This window comes from Anastrepha obliqua, chromosome 5 (assembly GCF_027943255.1).
Source record: "Anastrepha obliqua isolate idAnaObli1 chromosome 5, idAnaObli1_1.0, whole genome shotgun sequence".
Taxonomy (NCBI): Eukaryota; Metazoa; Arthropoda; class Insecta; order Diptera; family Tephritidae; genus Anastrepha; species Anastrepha obliqua.
Window position 1 is genome coordinate 90260930 of NC_072896.1, and position 13938 is coordinate 90274867.

The 13938-nt window shown below is 35.3% G+C and overlaps 1 protein-coding gene across 1 annotated transcript in view; it reads right to left on the reverse strand.

Moving 5' to 3' along the window:
• The window catches only part of LOC129249041 (cGMP-dependent protein kinase, isozyme 2 forms cD5/T2), a 196944-nt gene that overhangs the window by 68315 nt on the left and 114691 nt on the right, over positions 1-13938 (reverse strand). The window contains exon 3 of the mRNA XM_054888665.1: positions 5946-6112. Within this exon, the coding sequence (XP_054744640.1) occupies positions 5946-6112 (167 nt within the window). The remainder of the gene's footprint in view (positions 1-5945; positions 6113-13938) is intronic.

The window sequence follows — 13938 nt, forward strand, 5'->3', positions numbered from 1 at the left end:
CAAAATCCCTGAGAGCCGGTTAACCATCTGATGTTGGTCACACCTCTGCATTCTGTATATCTTTCCCGTCTATAATTTGTGGTTGCTAATGAATTTCAGCACTTGCTCAGGCTTTTTGTTCCATATCACCAAAGGATTTAGGGTCACACCATCTATGTTTGCTAGTTATCTTCTTGCGAGAGCTACACAACCATAGAGGATGAACCGTATAGTATCCCCTGAGAGGTCGTAACTGCTCTCTATACTAGTTTAGGAGGTCATAAATCCAGCTTTATTAGAGTAATAGTTGAAGAAAGCTATGAGATCTACTTTTGCCGCAACTTTAGCTTTACCATTTCCCTTCTGAAGCGACTGGAAAGCCTGCGTGTGGAAGGGCTCTCCTAGCAGCTTTCCTTCAGAGAAATTCACTAATTTATAGATCAATGTAGTACTTTGACAGCAAGTGACTGAGAGGCGAACTTAAAGTCTTGAAAAAAAGTCACTGTTTTGCACAGTTCAACAACGAACGAAGTCTTAAATCCTATGCAGCAAGTTTAGAAATACTTCAACTGTCGAATATGCATACAACTTCTTAAGAACTGACGAGCTGTTGATAAAGCCATATAATGCTGAGGGAATTCTCGATGGTTAATTTGAAAGAAATTCCATCAAAGAAAATAGACAACATAGCCAGATTCATAGACAAATCAAGATGGTTCGACTAACAAAAAGTGATGGTTCCAAAAGTAGTGTATCAAAATGGCATCTTTTGTGCAAATTGGGTCTGGGCTGTGCCCCTCTGATAACACCACCTCCACCACCACCACCACATAAAATTTCTTAAACAAAATGACGTCAATACCACCAACGATACCACTGATTAATAATTTTCCGAAAAAAGTATGTGCATGAAAGAGCGTGGAAAAGTCTTAGTCAGTACAAATGAGAGGCCGAGATTTTCAAAGACGAAATCTCGAGTGAATGCTGTTCGCAGCATAGGCAACATAGGAGGGCCCAGAGTTCCGCATAATAATTTCTATGAAGGAAATGAAAGAATCGACTATGCACTTTGTGTTGTGAATGTTAGCACAGTTTAGAATAAAGATAAGTTTGCTGAGAGGAAATGTCAACAACTGGAACGAATCAGCCAAGGATCGGGTCTAATGGAGTCAGTATGTGCCGCAGGCCAAAGCACACACAGAGCTGTAGCGCTAAATGATGATGATGAATGTGAGGTTCGTTGGAGGCTTTGCGTTATTTCACAATATATTGGATTGATTTAAAGTTGAGCAGAGAAAGGAAAAGGTGATCAAAAGTTGTCCCAAAAGGTATTCACAATGGGTTTTAGTTGCATTTATAGCGCCGCCTAATTCAATTAGCTGAACTTAGTAAAGTAGTAGTATCGAGAATATTTATAATTTTTAAATGATACCCGGCTTTAAATAATATCCAGCGTAATCAAACATCATATCCGTTTGCATTTTGACTTAATTCATCATGAAAATCAAAGTGTTGCATTTTTAAATAGATCTCCGCATGTACATAAGTATGTCCAGTGGAATAAGTAAACACATAAATGCCTATGTACTCACACCTAAATGTTGTCAAATGTCAATAAATACGCTAATATTCTTATCAGACGTTGTAAATCAGCAATGACTTCAAACGATCTTGAATTTAGTCGTGATTTTTAGGTGATTGATCTTTGGACTTAAAATTGAGGTACGAAATACGCATGCACGCATTTACATGTGTGCATGTATATACATACATATATGTATGTATATGAGCAAACTATATAAAGTATTGGGAGTTTTATTAAGAGCTTGAAAACTCAAATTGATAATACAAAACAGAAATATTGTTGGAATGCATTTTTTTATTATAATCTGGCAGATAACTTCACGGAATTTATTTTTTAAATATTTTGATATCCGGCATGGCAAAAACGCGATTGTCATTTGGCTTCAATTCTTGCGCTAGCTGCGTTTTATAGGCACATAAGTCAAGATCCTTACCTAAAATTTTCCACGTTCGACTACGTGTCAAAGCCCAACAGGCTGAAAATGAAGGCGAATCGACATTTCTGCGTCTTCGTCTACACTTCGCTCTATGAACTTTACGAACAGACTTATTTATTTTTTCAAAGTACTTGCAAATCTCCACAATTCATAATGATTTGCCAAACCTGACAGAACAGAAATATCAACACGGTTTGCCATTCTCGGCTATCAAACCAAATTTATCGATGTTGATAGTTCTTATGCAGCTAAAAATCACCCGATACTTTACTTCCATTATGAGAGCTGATAGACAAGACACAGTGTTTAAGCCTACCTATTGATCGAGCACCGCATCTCCATAGAAAATTTATAAGGCACAAACTTCTAAGTTCTCAGCTTGTACAAATTTTTGTTCACTGCCTACTGGATTTAAGACAGAGGCCAGGTTACTGCAATTTTAGATGGTGACCTGTTACGATACCATACTAAAATGGCCAAAATGATACATAAAATGAGCTACGCCAATAGAATTACATACATATGCCCGTATGGGTGTTTTTCCACAATATCCTTTATTTGGTATTTGGCAGATCTGCTCCTCCTATTTGTGAGCCACGGCTTGATGTTTTTTCACAAAAGGGAGGGACCTACACTTTTAAGTCATCTCCGAAGAAGCAGATGGTTTTTGATGAGAAGCTTTTTCATAGCAGAAATACACTCGAAGGTTTCGGATTGTCTGCCAAGGGGCGACCACTGTTAGAAAAAACTTTTTCTATAATATTATTTGGGGTTTCATGCCCGGCGTTGGGGCATGACTATCATTAGATCTCAATCTTCAGATATGAAATTTAGTGTAGTGAAATGATATATATATTCTGCATGCAGTCAAACTTCAAACGATAATCCAATATTGTTCGATATGCGAATTCATTAGGTTGGATGAATGCAAAACAAAGACCATTACTGTGACATCTTTCTTAGGCTGCCACTCACCGTTAGCCAGCTTTTGTCCGTTGAAGAGAGGTGTCCACTCAAAAGATGGTAACTTCTGCCGATACATAAGATTTGGTATAGACAAAAATGTCCACCTAAGAGAGGTATCTGACTATATGAAGGTCCATTAGGAGAGATTACACTGTATTTGGCTCTCTGGTGACGTCTGTGTGAGAGCAATATCAAGAAATGCAGGGAGTTGTATAGTAGTACTAACTCCTTCTGGTAAATATTTCTGGGTGTAGCGAATTTAACCAATTCTGGTCTTCCTTTCGGTCAATTGAGAAAATTCAACGTACGAAATTTCTTGACTTTCCCTGTGAGTGGAAATTTCAAGCTATCGATCTCCTCTTGCCAACCTTTCTGCCCCCCATTTAACTATCTTTTGATCTTTGTAATATATTTTTAGGAGCAAATGTTCGTGGAATAATATTCATATTCATTTTTGAAAAAGTTAAAAAATTTGACTAAAATGGCAGTACAAAATATAGGGAAAAGGAAATCCATTAATTCCTCGGTAGATGGTTGTAGTGGTCGATATCTCGTAAAGTATCGTTCGGAAATTATAAAGTTTATGCTCGTTGTTAAGGTGACATTAAAAAAAAAACCTGTTCCTGTTTTTTGTTCGTTCCATTCAGTAGTGAGTTACAGGGTGTGAACAATGGAAGTCAACAAAGAGAAAATTCGCTACATTTTACAGTTCTTCTTTGGTGCCGATACTGTGCAGCTAATTACGTGCATTTTTGGTGTCGGCGATTCGTTCAGGTATTTTTGAAAATAAAAATAAAAATTTCAAACTTTTTATTAAGAATAAAAAAAAAAGTTTGGGTATGCAGTTTTACTGTATAATAAAGTGCAAGTTTAGAGTGGCTCAAAACTCTTTTTGATTTTTAATTTCCCGTTTTTCCATATAAAAAAAGGTCTCGTGCATTCGTTACAAAAACAAAATGCGCAAAACCGTCACGAAAAAAATGATCAAAAATCAACAAGAATTGTGAATCAGTTCAAACTTGTTTTTATCTAACTAGAATTGAATGGGCTATAAAAGTGCATACCTAAAAATTTTCTAAAAATGTGAAGCAATTTCAAATAGTGGAAATTGGATAAATTAAAAAATTTGATTAAAATAAATTGGGTTTAAGTGGTTTTTATTATCGAATGACAAAATAATATGAATAAAAAATATTTAAAACTAAAAAAATTAGTATAATTAAAAAATATGTAAAAAATGAATAAAAATATATAAAAATAAAAAATAATACGAATTAAAAATATGTAAAAATTACAAAAATTTGAATAAAAATGCATAAAAATAAAAAAGTTTATATAAATAAAAAATATATAACAAAAAAAAAAAGAATAACAAATATAAAAAAAAAAAATAAAAAATAAAGAATTTTAATAAAAAACATAAAAAAAAATGTTGATAAAAAATATATAAAAATGAATTTGAATAAAAATACATAAAAATAATAGAAAAGGAACGAATAAAAACTATTGTATATAACAAAAAAAATGAATACAAAAAATTTTTAATAAAAAATAAAAGATATAAAAAAATAAATATGAATTAAAAATATGTAAAAATTAAAAAAAAAATTGAATAAAAATGCATAAAAATAAAAAAATTTATATAAATAAAAAATATATAACAAAAACAAAAAAAAAAGAATAACAAATATAAAAAAAATAAAAAATAAAGAATTTTAATAAAAAATAAAAAAATAAATGTAGATAAAAAATATAGAAAAATGAATTTGAATAAAAATACATAAAAATAATAGAAAATGAATGAATAAAAACTATACAACAAAAAAAATTAATAAAAAATTTTTTTTAATAAAAAATAAAAGATATAAAAAAATAAATATGAATAAAAAGTATACAAAAATGAATATGAATAAAAATACATATAAATAAAAACTAATACGAATAAAAATGCATAAAAATAAAAAAAATATATATAAACAAGAAATATATAACAAAAAAAAAAATGAATAAAAAATGTACAAAAAAATAAAAAATTATAATAAAAAATGTAAGAAATAAAAAAATAAATATGAATAAAAAATATATAAAAATGAATTTGAATAAAAATACATAAAAATAATAGAAAATAAATGAATAAAAACTATATAACAAAAAGAAAATGATTAAAAAAAAAAATTTAATAAAAAATATAACAAATAAAAAAATAAATATGAATAAAAATATATAAAAATGAATATGAATAAAAATACATATAAAGAAAAAAAATTTAAAAAATAATACGAATACAAAATATGTAAAAATAAAAAAATACATAAAAATAGATATATATATATATAATAAAAAATATGTAACAAGAAAATAAAATGAATAAAAAATAAAAAAAATAAATGGGAATGAAAAATATTTATAAAAATTAAAAAAATAAATGTGAAAAAAATATATAAAAATAAAAAGGTTATTGTGAAAAAAAATGATAATAAAAGAAATATTAAAATATAGTTGATCAAATTCGAAATAAAATGTTACTCAAAACTTATCAATTTTGTGTGTGTAACCTTATCATTATGTCACTCACTTTATTCCATACATCAAGTCACACCTTCAAACTTCTCACCCCTTCAAATATCTCACTCCATCATTTCACACATAAAAACCTAAAAAAAACTTTCCAGCTAAACGAGTCAGCGAGCACCACCCTGTGCGATAATCGAAAGCGCTAACTACTACAACCGCATTGCCTACTTTTAGGCAGCACGCAGCTAAGCGCCTCAACGATCGATTGCGGTATATTGGACAATTTTCTACTTAAAATGCAGCGCTTGTTTCTACTTCACATTTTGGGCAGTTTTTTGTTGTTGTTTCTCAAGTTGGCGCTTAGCATTGAGAATGATTTATTTTTTTCCTTCGATTTAACTTTTTTAGCTTCACCCGCTTTTCATTTATTTGTTTTCACTTATTTTTCTTTGGGAGTTTACTCACCTTCCATGACATAAACAATGCTGCCGACATCGCCTTCCTTGATGATGAGACTCTTTGCCGCATATTTAACCGGGTACATGCAATCGACAATTTCGCGTATCTGGGTTATATCCAAATTCTTCATGAAATCATTGTCCAATATGGCGGATTTGATGAGTTCACGTGATCTGCAAAGAAGAAAAGTTTATGTTAATAAATAAAATACGACAACAAATTGCCAGCTAAGTGGTACACAATAAATGCGAAAATAACAAAAACAAAAATTTAAATATAAATAATAAAAGAGGCATTTGGTGTGAAGGCAGAATCATTGCACGCGCACACCGTGATGTTTATGTCACATATGCCGTTATACGCATGCATATGTGTGTATATTCCCCCACTATCTACTCCCCCCTCCCCTCCTCCCCTGCTTACAGCTCTGATTTGGGTATCTTCATCAGCTCACTGTCGGCGTCCACCAGATCGGAGAGCGGCTCCGCGCTAAAGCCCTGCCGCTTCATGCGCGGCTCACTGCCTGTGGCAATCATGCGCGTTGACTCCATGCCGCCATGCGCCGCAGCCGTTGTGTCGTAGCCTTCAGCGGTGTGCTGCAAGAATACCTGCGTCAGCGGACGCACCACCTGCCGAAATTTATCCAACTCGTTTTGCAATTCCGTCACTGTTTGATCTTTGTTGGCGCATTCCTGCTGCAGCCGCGCAATGCTGCTGCAGAGAAAACGTATTTTGTCGCGATTCTTTATGAGGCGCGCATCCTTCAGCTGTATTTCCGCTTGCAGTTTTGTTATGACGTCGGTGTGGCCGTTAGTGTGGGTAGACGCCGCGTCTTCATACGAGCCGTCGGCGTGCGTTTGATCACTGTCCGTAGAGACGACGCTGAGCAACTGATGGCATGTCGTGCACTGGCTTTTCTCCAACTCCTGTTGCAATATCGCGCATTTGAGTGATTTCCGATGCAACGCTTCGCGCACCAATTGCACCTCGCGATGCAGCTCGCCTATTTGCTCCTCCAAGTGATGCGGATCGCGCTGCACCCCATTGTTATTGGTGCTGTAGGGTAGCATGACGTGTAGTGGCACAAATTGTTGTATCGCACAAAAAAAAACAGAAAAAAATACAACAAACAAAATCACCAAATCAATTTTTGTGTATGCACTTAAAATCGAACCAACGCGCACTGTTGTCTTTCGCTGACTGTGTATGAAAATTTTCGGCTAGGCTAGCCGCGCGTTTGACGCTCAACGCGCTGCGTCGCCCGGCGACGCGCCTGTTAGTGCTGATACTGTTTATCGCTGCCGTTGCTGGGCGGCATTGATGCGCTCACACTCCACTTAAGGAACACCATTTACATATAAAGTTCGCGGAACGCGCGCTTGCGTACGTGCGTACGCGCCCTAAGGTCACCGCGCACTTGGCCTTTTCTGCCGCTTTAGTTTCGTTGATTTTTGTGCCTTTTTTGTTTGTTTTGATATTTTGGTTACGCGTCGATTTCGTTTTTTCTGATCAATGTTTTCCGTAATTATTTAAATTTGGATTTTGTTTATGTCGCGCGTTTCGCTGCGGCTGTCGCTTCTGCCATTTTGAAATGTCACGCGCTAAAAACCAATTCATTGCGCTTCATTCCACCGCACAGCGTGGCGTGGCGTCGAGCGACTGCAAAGAGCGCGCCGCGGCGCTTATAGCTGACACTCACAATTAGGTGGCTCATTGCCAAGAGTGGGGTAGCGCATTTGCTTTCGCTGTTCCTTTGTTGTTGTTATTGTTATTATTTAGTTTGTTTGTCTCGCGTTGCCGGCGCGCAAATAATTGAATGGACTATTGTACGCTGCGGCCACTGCTGCTGTTGTTGCTCGCTCTCGCTGCTGTCGTGATTATTGCTATGTGGCTGCTGTGCCTTTTGCCTTTTGTTAGTTGTTGTTTTCTTGAGTTTGCTGCTCTTATTCTACGCGCTGTTGTTGTTGTTCTATGCAATTTTCAATTAAAATCAATTAAACTGAGTCTGACGTTGCTGTCCGTCAGTCGGTATGTTGCTGTTGTTGTCACACTTGGCGGCGCGACATGGGAGCAGCAACAACAGCACTAAGCAAAAACATAATAATAACCCCAGCAGCAGCAGCATCAGCAAAACAAAAATATAGAAAAAGACATCGCGCGAAAAAAGCGTCCAACGCCACTCGCAAACACAGTGGCACTGATTTATGTAACAGACTTCTTAACAAATCAAAATTTGGTTTTCACTTTTCACTGGTCCACAATTCCCGTAATCCCAAAGTAGCGCGGCTGCAACGGATTTCGGATTTCCCTTTCAAGCAGCTCACCAAAAAGTTACCTGATGTTTTCGCATATTTGCGCGCGTACATCTTTGCACATACAAGGTGGCGCAAAATTAATCATCCACATCTTGATTTTTAATAACTTTTTTACTATGTAAAAAAAATTGATTTTGAGTGATGAAAATCTTTATTTTGACTTTCACGCGCTCCACTGCTTGTCTTTTTTATACTGCAGTTGTCTACAAAATCCATTTGCAAAAATTAAAAATCTTCCAATTCTGCTTAATTTTGTGCCACCTTGTACATACTTACATAGCCCAGTATGCTCGTAAAGAATTATTTTGAATACCAGCCAATTTTGCCTCTGAAATATCTCTCTTAAATGCACCTTCACAACTGCGTGGACACTTAGAAGCCAGAGGCGTAAACTGCAAGTGGGGGTTCATTGCGTTACAACAAATTTCTTATAAAAAATAATATTAAAGGCCTTTTCTCAGATTTCTTTGGAAATTCAGCTTTCTAGAAAACCGATTTTCGAACTCTGTTAGGCTGTGTGATTTTTTATATTGTAAGTTGCGCTGCGCCCACTGGCTTGGGTGAAACTGCTTATACTGGCCCTAAAAACTATTAATTGTAACCCTAGGATTTCTTCTCTAATACAACTCGTTGCAAAATTATAAACACGTCACTATTTTTTTATGAAAATATAGTTTGTTTTACAACAAAAACTATATAACGCAATGTCTCAAACTTTGTAAAGAACTTGTTAAATTTTTTTAAAACTTTCCATTAACTTCTTAAAAAGAATTTTTTAGAATTTTTTTGGGTATGCAGTTTTATAGCCCATTGAGTTCTAGTACAACGAAATGCACGTTTCAAATGACTGCAAAATACCATAGATTTTTGGCAATTTTTTCCGTGACGATGCTAGGCTTTTTCTTCCATATAAACAATTTCGTGTATTTATTTTGCATGGAGGAAAAGGCCTAAAAAAAAAAATAAATAAATAATTGGCGCGTACACTTCTGTTAGGTGTTTGGCCGAGCTCCTCCTCCTATTTGTGGTGTGCGTCTTGGTGTTGTTCCACAAATGGAGGGGCCTACAGTTTCAAGCCGACTCCGAACGGCAGATATTTTTATGAGGAGCTTTTTCATGGCAGAAATACACTCGGAGGTTTGCCATTGCCTGCCGAGGGGCGACCGCTATTAGAAAAATGTTTTTATTAATTTTGCTTTCACCGAGATTCGAACCAACGACCTCTCAGTGAATTCCGAATGGTGATCACGCACCAACCCATTCGGCTACGGCGGCCGCCTCACCTCACCTAACACCTCAGCGAAAAAAAAATTGTGGCAAACCAGCGGAATTTTGTAGTCACTTGGAACGTGCACTTTATTAGACTAAAATTGAATGGGCTATAAAATTGTAAGCGAGGGAAAAATCTAAAAAAAAACACATAATATGCAACATTTTTGAAAATTTTTGAAAACTTTAAATTAAAATTTAATAAATTTAAATCTAAAAATTTTGCTTAAAAGTTGAAAGTTTTGATGAAATGTTAAAAAATTTTGAAAAATTAAAATTAAAACTACATAGGCAGAAAAATTCTAAAAATTTTGCTTAAAAGGTGAAAGTTTTGAAGAAATGTTAAAAAATTTTGAAAATTTAAAATTTGCATTCAAATTGAATAAATTTAAATTAAAAACTATAATACGTAGCCAGAAAAATTCTAAAAATTATGTTTAAAATTTGAAAATTTTGATGAAATTTTGAAAAATGTTGTATGTTACATGGTTTTTGCTGTAGTATGAACTATATTTTTATGAAAAAATAGTGTTGCGTTCATAATTTTGCAAAGGGGGTGTATATAAGAAGAAGTCGTAGAGGGATGAATTAATAGTGATTGGAGAGAGTAAATGACGTTCATATCGACTCAGCAAAAAAAGTTGGCATGTATGCAGAGTAACGCAAATTGTCGGCAATCCAAAAAGTAGTTTACTAAATAAGTATATATATATATTATTGGCGCGTACACGCTTTTTGGGTGCTTGGCCGAGCTCCTCCTATATGTGGGGTGCGTCTGGATGTTGTTACACAAATGGAGGGACCTACAGTTTCAAGACGACTCCGAACGGCAGATATTTTTTTATGAGGAGCTTTTTCATGACAGAAATACACTCGGAGGTTTGCCATTGCCTGCCGAGGGGCGACCGCTATTAGAAAAAACTTTTTCTTCATTTTGGTCTTTCACCGAGATTTGAACCTTCGTTCTCAGTGAACTCCGAATGGTAGTTACGCACCAACCCATTCGGCTACGACGGCCGCCAATAAACTACAAATAGTTTAATTAAAAGTGGCCTTATTTTTAGTCACAATTGAGTTAGAGTCGGCTTTTTCGCGAGCTCTAAAGTTGCAGTGAAAAAAAGCTGTCGCTAAAGCTGCTCTAAAACTGTAAGATTCAACAAAATTTCAAAATTTCTCTGTATATTCGGAGCGTTTAAGTTATGATTTTGATTAAAAAATTAGTAGGTGTGCAGTGTTTTGAAGAAATTGAAAGACATTTCGATATTTAAATGATTCACAATTATTAAGACACGCTTTGAGGCGATGAAAGAAATTGAGAAGAAGATACGCTTTGATCCGCTCGATTTAGGGAAAGAAGACTTCTATAGGTGCATTAGGCTCGACAAAATATTTTTAATCTAAAAATTATATAACTTTTGGTTTAATTTAGGCGGTTCGAACTAGCCAAGAATGGGTGGATCTTGTATCGCAACAACGCACCGAACCATTTCATTTCATGTTAAAAATAGAGCAAACAAAAAATAAAAACTATACCACAATGATCAAAAAGTTCTCGGAGCAACCCCCAGGTGACGCTCTAAGTTTTTCTTTTTGTTACAATAGGTTGTATCGCCATTTGTAAAAGCTACACCGTCTTGAGTAAAGCTAACTCTGCCGCTTACAAGTGGCATGAAACATTCAGAAAAGATCAACATTTATTAAACGCATCATTACTGGAGACGGGACGTGAATTGAGTACGACAGACAATCCAGCTATCAGGCAAGTGGGTGAGGAGATCCGAATGAATCAAGACCAAAAAAACAGACATTGTCGTTTTCAGTCAAAAAAAAAAAAAAGAAGAAAGCGATGCTTACGGTTTTTATGGCTCCCAACGGTATTGTATACTACGAAGTTTCACCAGAAAGTCAGTCAGTTAATATGTTGGGGGTTATGAGACGTTCACCTGAAGCAGTTCGACAAAATAGAAAATATTTGTTTGAAAACAACTCATAGATTTTGTACATTGATAACACACCGTCGCACAGTGCCATTATTATCCGTGAATTTTTGACAAAGAACGAAACGAAAACTATTCAACAACCATCGACGAACTGATCTGATATAACTCCCTGTGATTTTTTTCGGTTTTATCGAGCGCTGGATCAAATGCTCGCATAAATGCGTTGCAGTTGATGGGGACTTCTTTGAAGGCAATAATACTACTTTTGAGGAATAAATTTGAATTTGTAATTTTCTGAATTTATTCTGGGAACTTTTTCATCAAGGTGGTGAATAAACAATATTAACTTTTCGGCTAATACAGTGAGCCGCTTGGAGATGCTTACGCCTTCCAGGTGTTTGTATATTACTTTAATAACTCTGGGCGATAAGATGGGACGAGAAAGGATAAGAATGCGGCATAAAAGAGCCATGGAATATTGGATCACCAAGCGGTTTGTACCTAAACGTCACAGTTTTTTAAACAATGTACTGAAATTTTTCGAATTTAGTCTCAAGTTGATTTAAGTTTAATTTGAAAAAACTCGTATACAACTGCATTTATCATCAATTTGGCTTTGCGAGTCTATGATAAAATTTAGTGGCGCATATTTTTGTGGAATGTTTTAATCCCATATTTCTTACCCGTGTGGGCCATTTTGACACTAATTTTCAAAAATGTGAAAAATATTAAGTTTGCAGAGTCGATGAGGGGTTCAAACATTCGAGAAAAATGTTTCTCGCAAAATTTGGGGGAAGGGTCTCCTCCGACGAAAAAAAATTAAAAATTAATAATTATATGCTATTCCTATATGCTGAGCTCTTTTTCAGCTCATATTTTTTTGAGATATTTTACAATGAATGCATAGATAGGACAAATATATATAAATTTATACATAAGTACATATGCACATAAATAGAATTGCATGCCAAATTATGTGGCGATTTTTGTTTACAATTTTTAAAATTTTTTATATATATTAATTTTTGTACATACAGTGGTAAATACACACACACACATACCCATGTATGTTTATTTTATTTAAACTTTTTTCTAAATGTAAGGCAGCTGAGGTGAACTGAATCTAAATTTATTTCAAAAATGCATCCGTAAACATCCATCTTCTATTGGGAGACGAAGGAAGTGGAAAATATGTTCTCATAACAAGCCGATATGCTGAAAAGTGCTTGCAGAATTCATTACCCACAAAATATTTGTTGCTCGGGATGCCACACGTGCGAATCTTAGCTGAAGTAAAGTGGTGATGCGCAACAATTTCAGGCCAAAAAAATGTGCGGGTGTCGAAAACAATATAATCATTTCTTGCTTATACGATTATTACATTACATTATTGAGCAATCGATTTGGTTTATTATCTTCAAGCTGATGACCGCTTCATAAATACTATTGCGATGGTGAGTCTTGGTTCTACAGGCTATATTTTCAACATCTCAAAGTTTATTACACGCGATGCTTTAACGTAGATCTAACAAGGGACTCAAAACTTTATTGTCCTCACGATCTCTTACTTGTCCAGGTGGGCTTTAAAGTAGTGAAACACGATTTTGATACTATGGCGGATATGTTGTCCCTTAGTTCGATTCAAGAGCTCAAAAAAACTATCTTCCATAATGTTATGCTCTTCTTCCGTTGAAGCGACTACGCAGTTCGGAAGAAATTCAAGAATCTTATCACAACATAAATACTACGCCACATTTAATGTTCTTTTTCTCTGCACATAATTTGTAGGAGATGCTACGAGCTCTATGATATACCAACTGTTCTCGTCCTGCGCACCTCCTATCGGGCGGTGATGTTACGATATATGATATGCTGTTTGCGATTGTCGTCTTAAAGACCGGAATACTTTTATGAATCAAATCACCAGTTCTTTGCAAGATGGCTAGTCACCTTCAAGGCAGATCTGCACTTGCAGCCATACGTCCTAGTAAGCATTTGGTCGCCTGTCTCTTTCTGTTTATTTGATGTTGCGATTCATAACTCTCAAGAGTCCAATATTCTGCTAGGCTTCGAAAGATCAACTACCAGCGTCCCCCAAGGCGTTATAATGGATCACTGCGCTTTTGGCACCCTAGCCAGTAGAATGGGTGTACCTCACAATGACTTCTACAGGAGTTGTGGAGATGAAGAAGAAATTAAATCTATACAAAATCTGCAGGGCATTCACCCTACACTTCGAAGAAGCCGTGTCAAATATCTTGGGACTCATTTCTTTGAAGACCTGGGAAATTTGGAAATGCCTCACTGGAGGAACTAGTTATCTTCTAAAAAAGATCTAAGTGGTTAAAGCAACTGTATTAGGGAATTGAAATCAAATGCAGGTATCACAATGGGCCACCGAGTCTCTTGTCTTAGACAAGCAACCTGGCTAACTTAACATAACTCGAACCCGAAGGAAGTAGTGGAACCACTGCG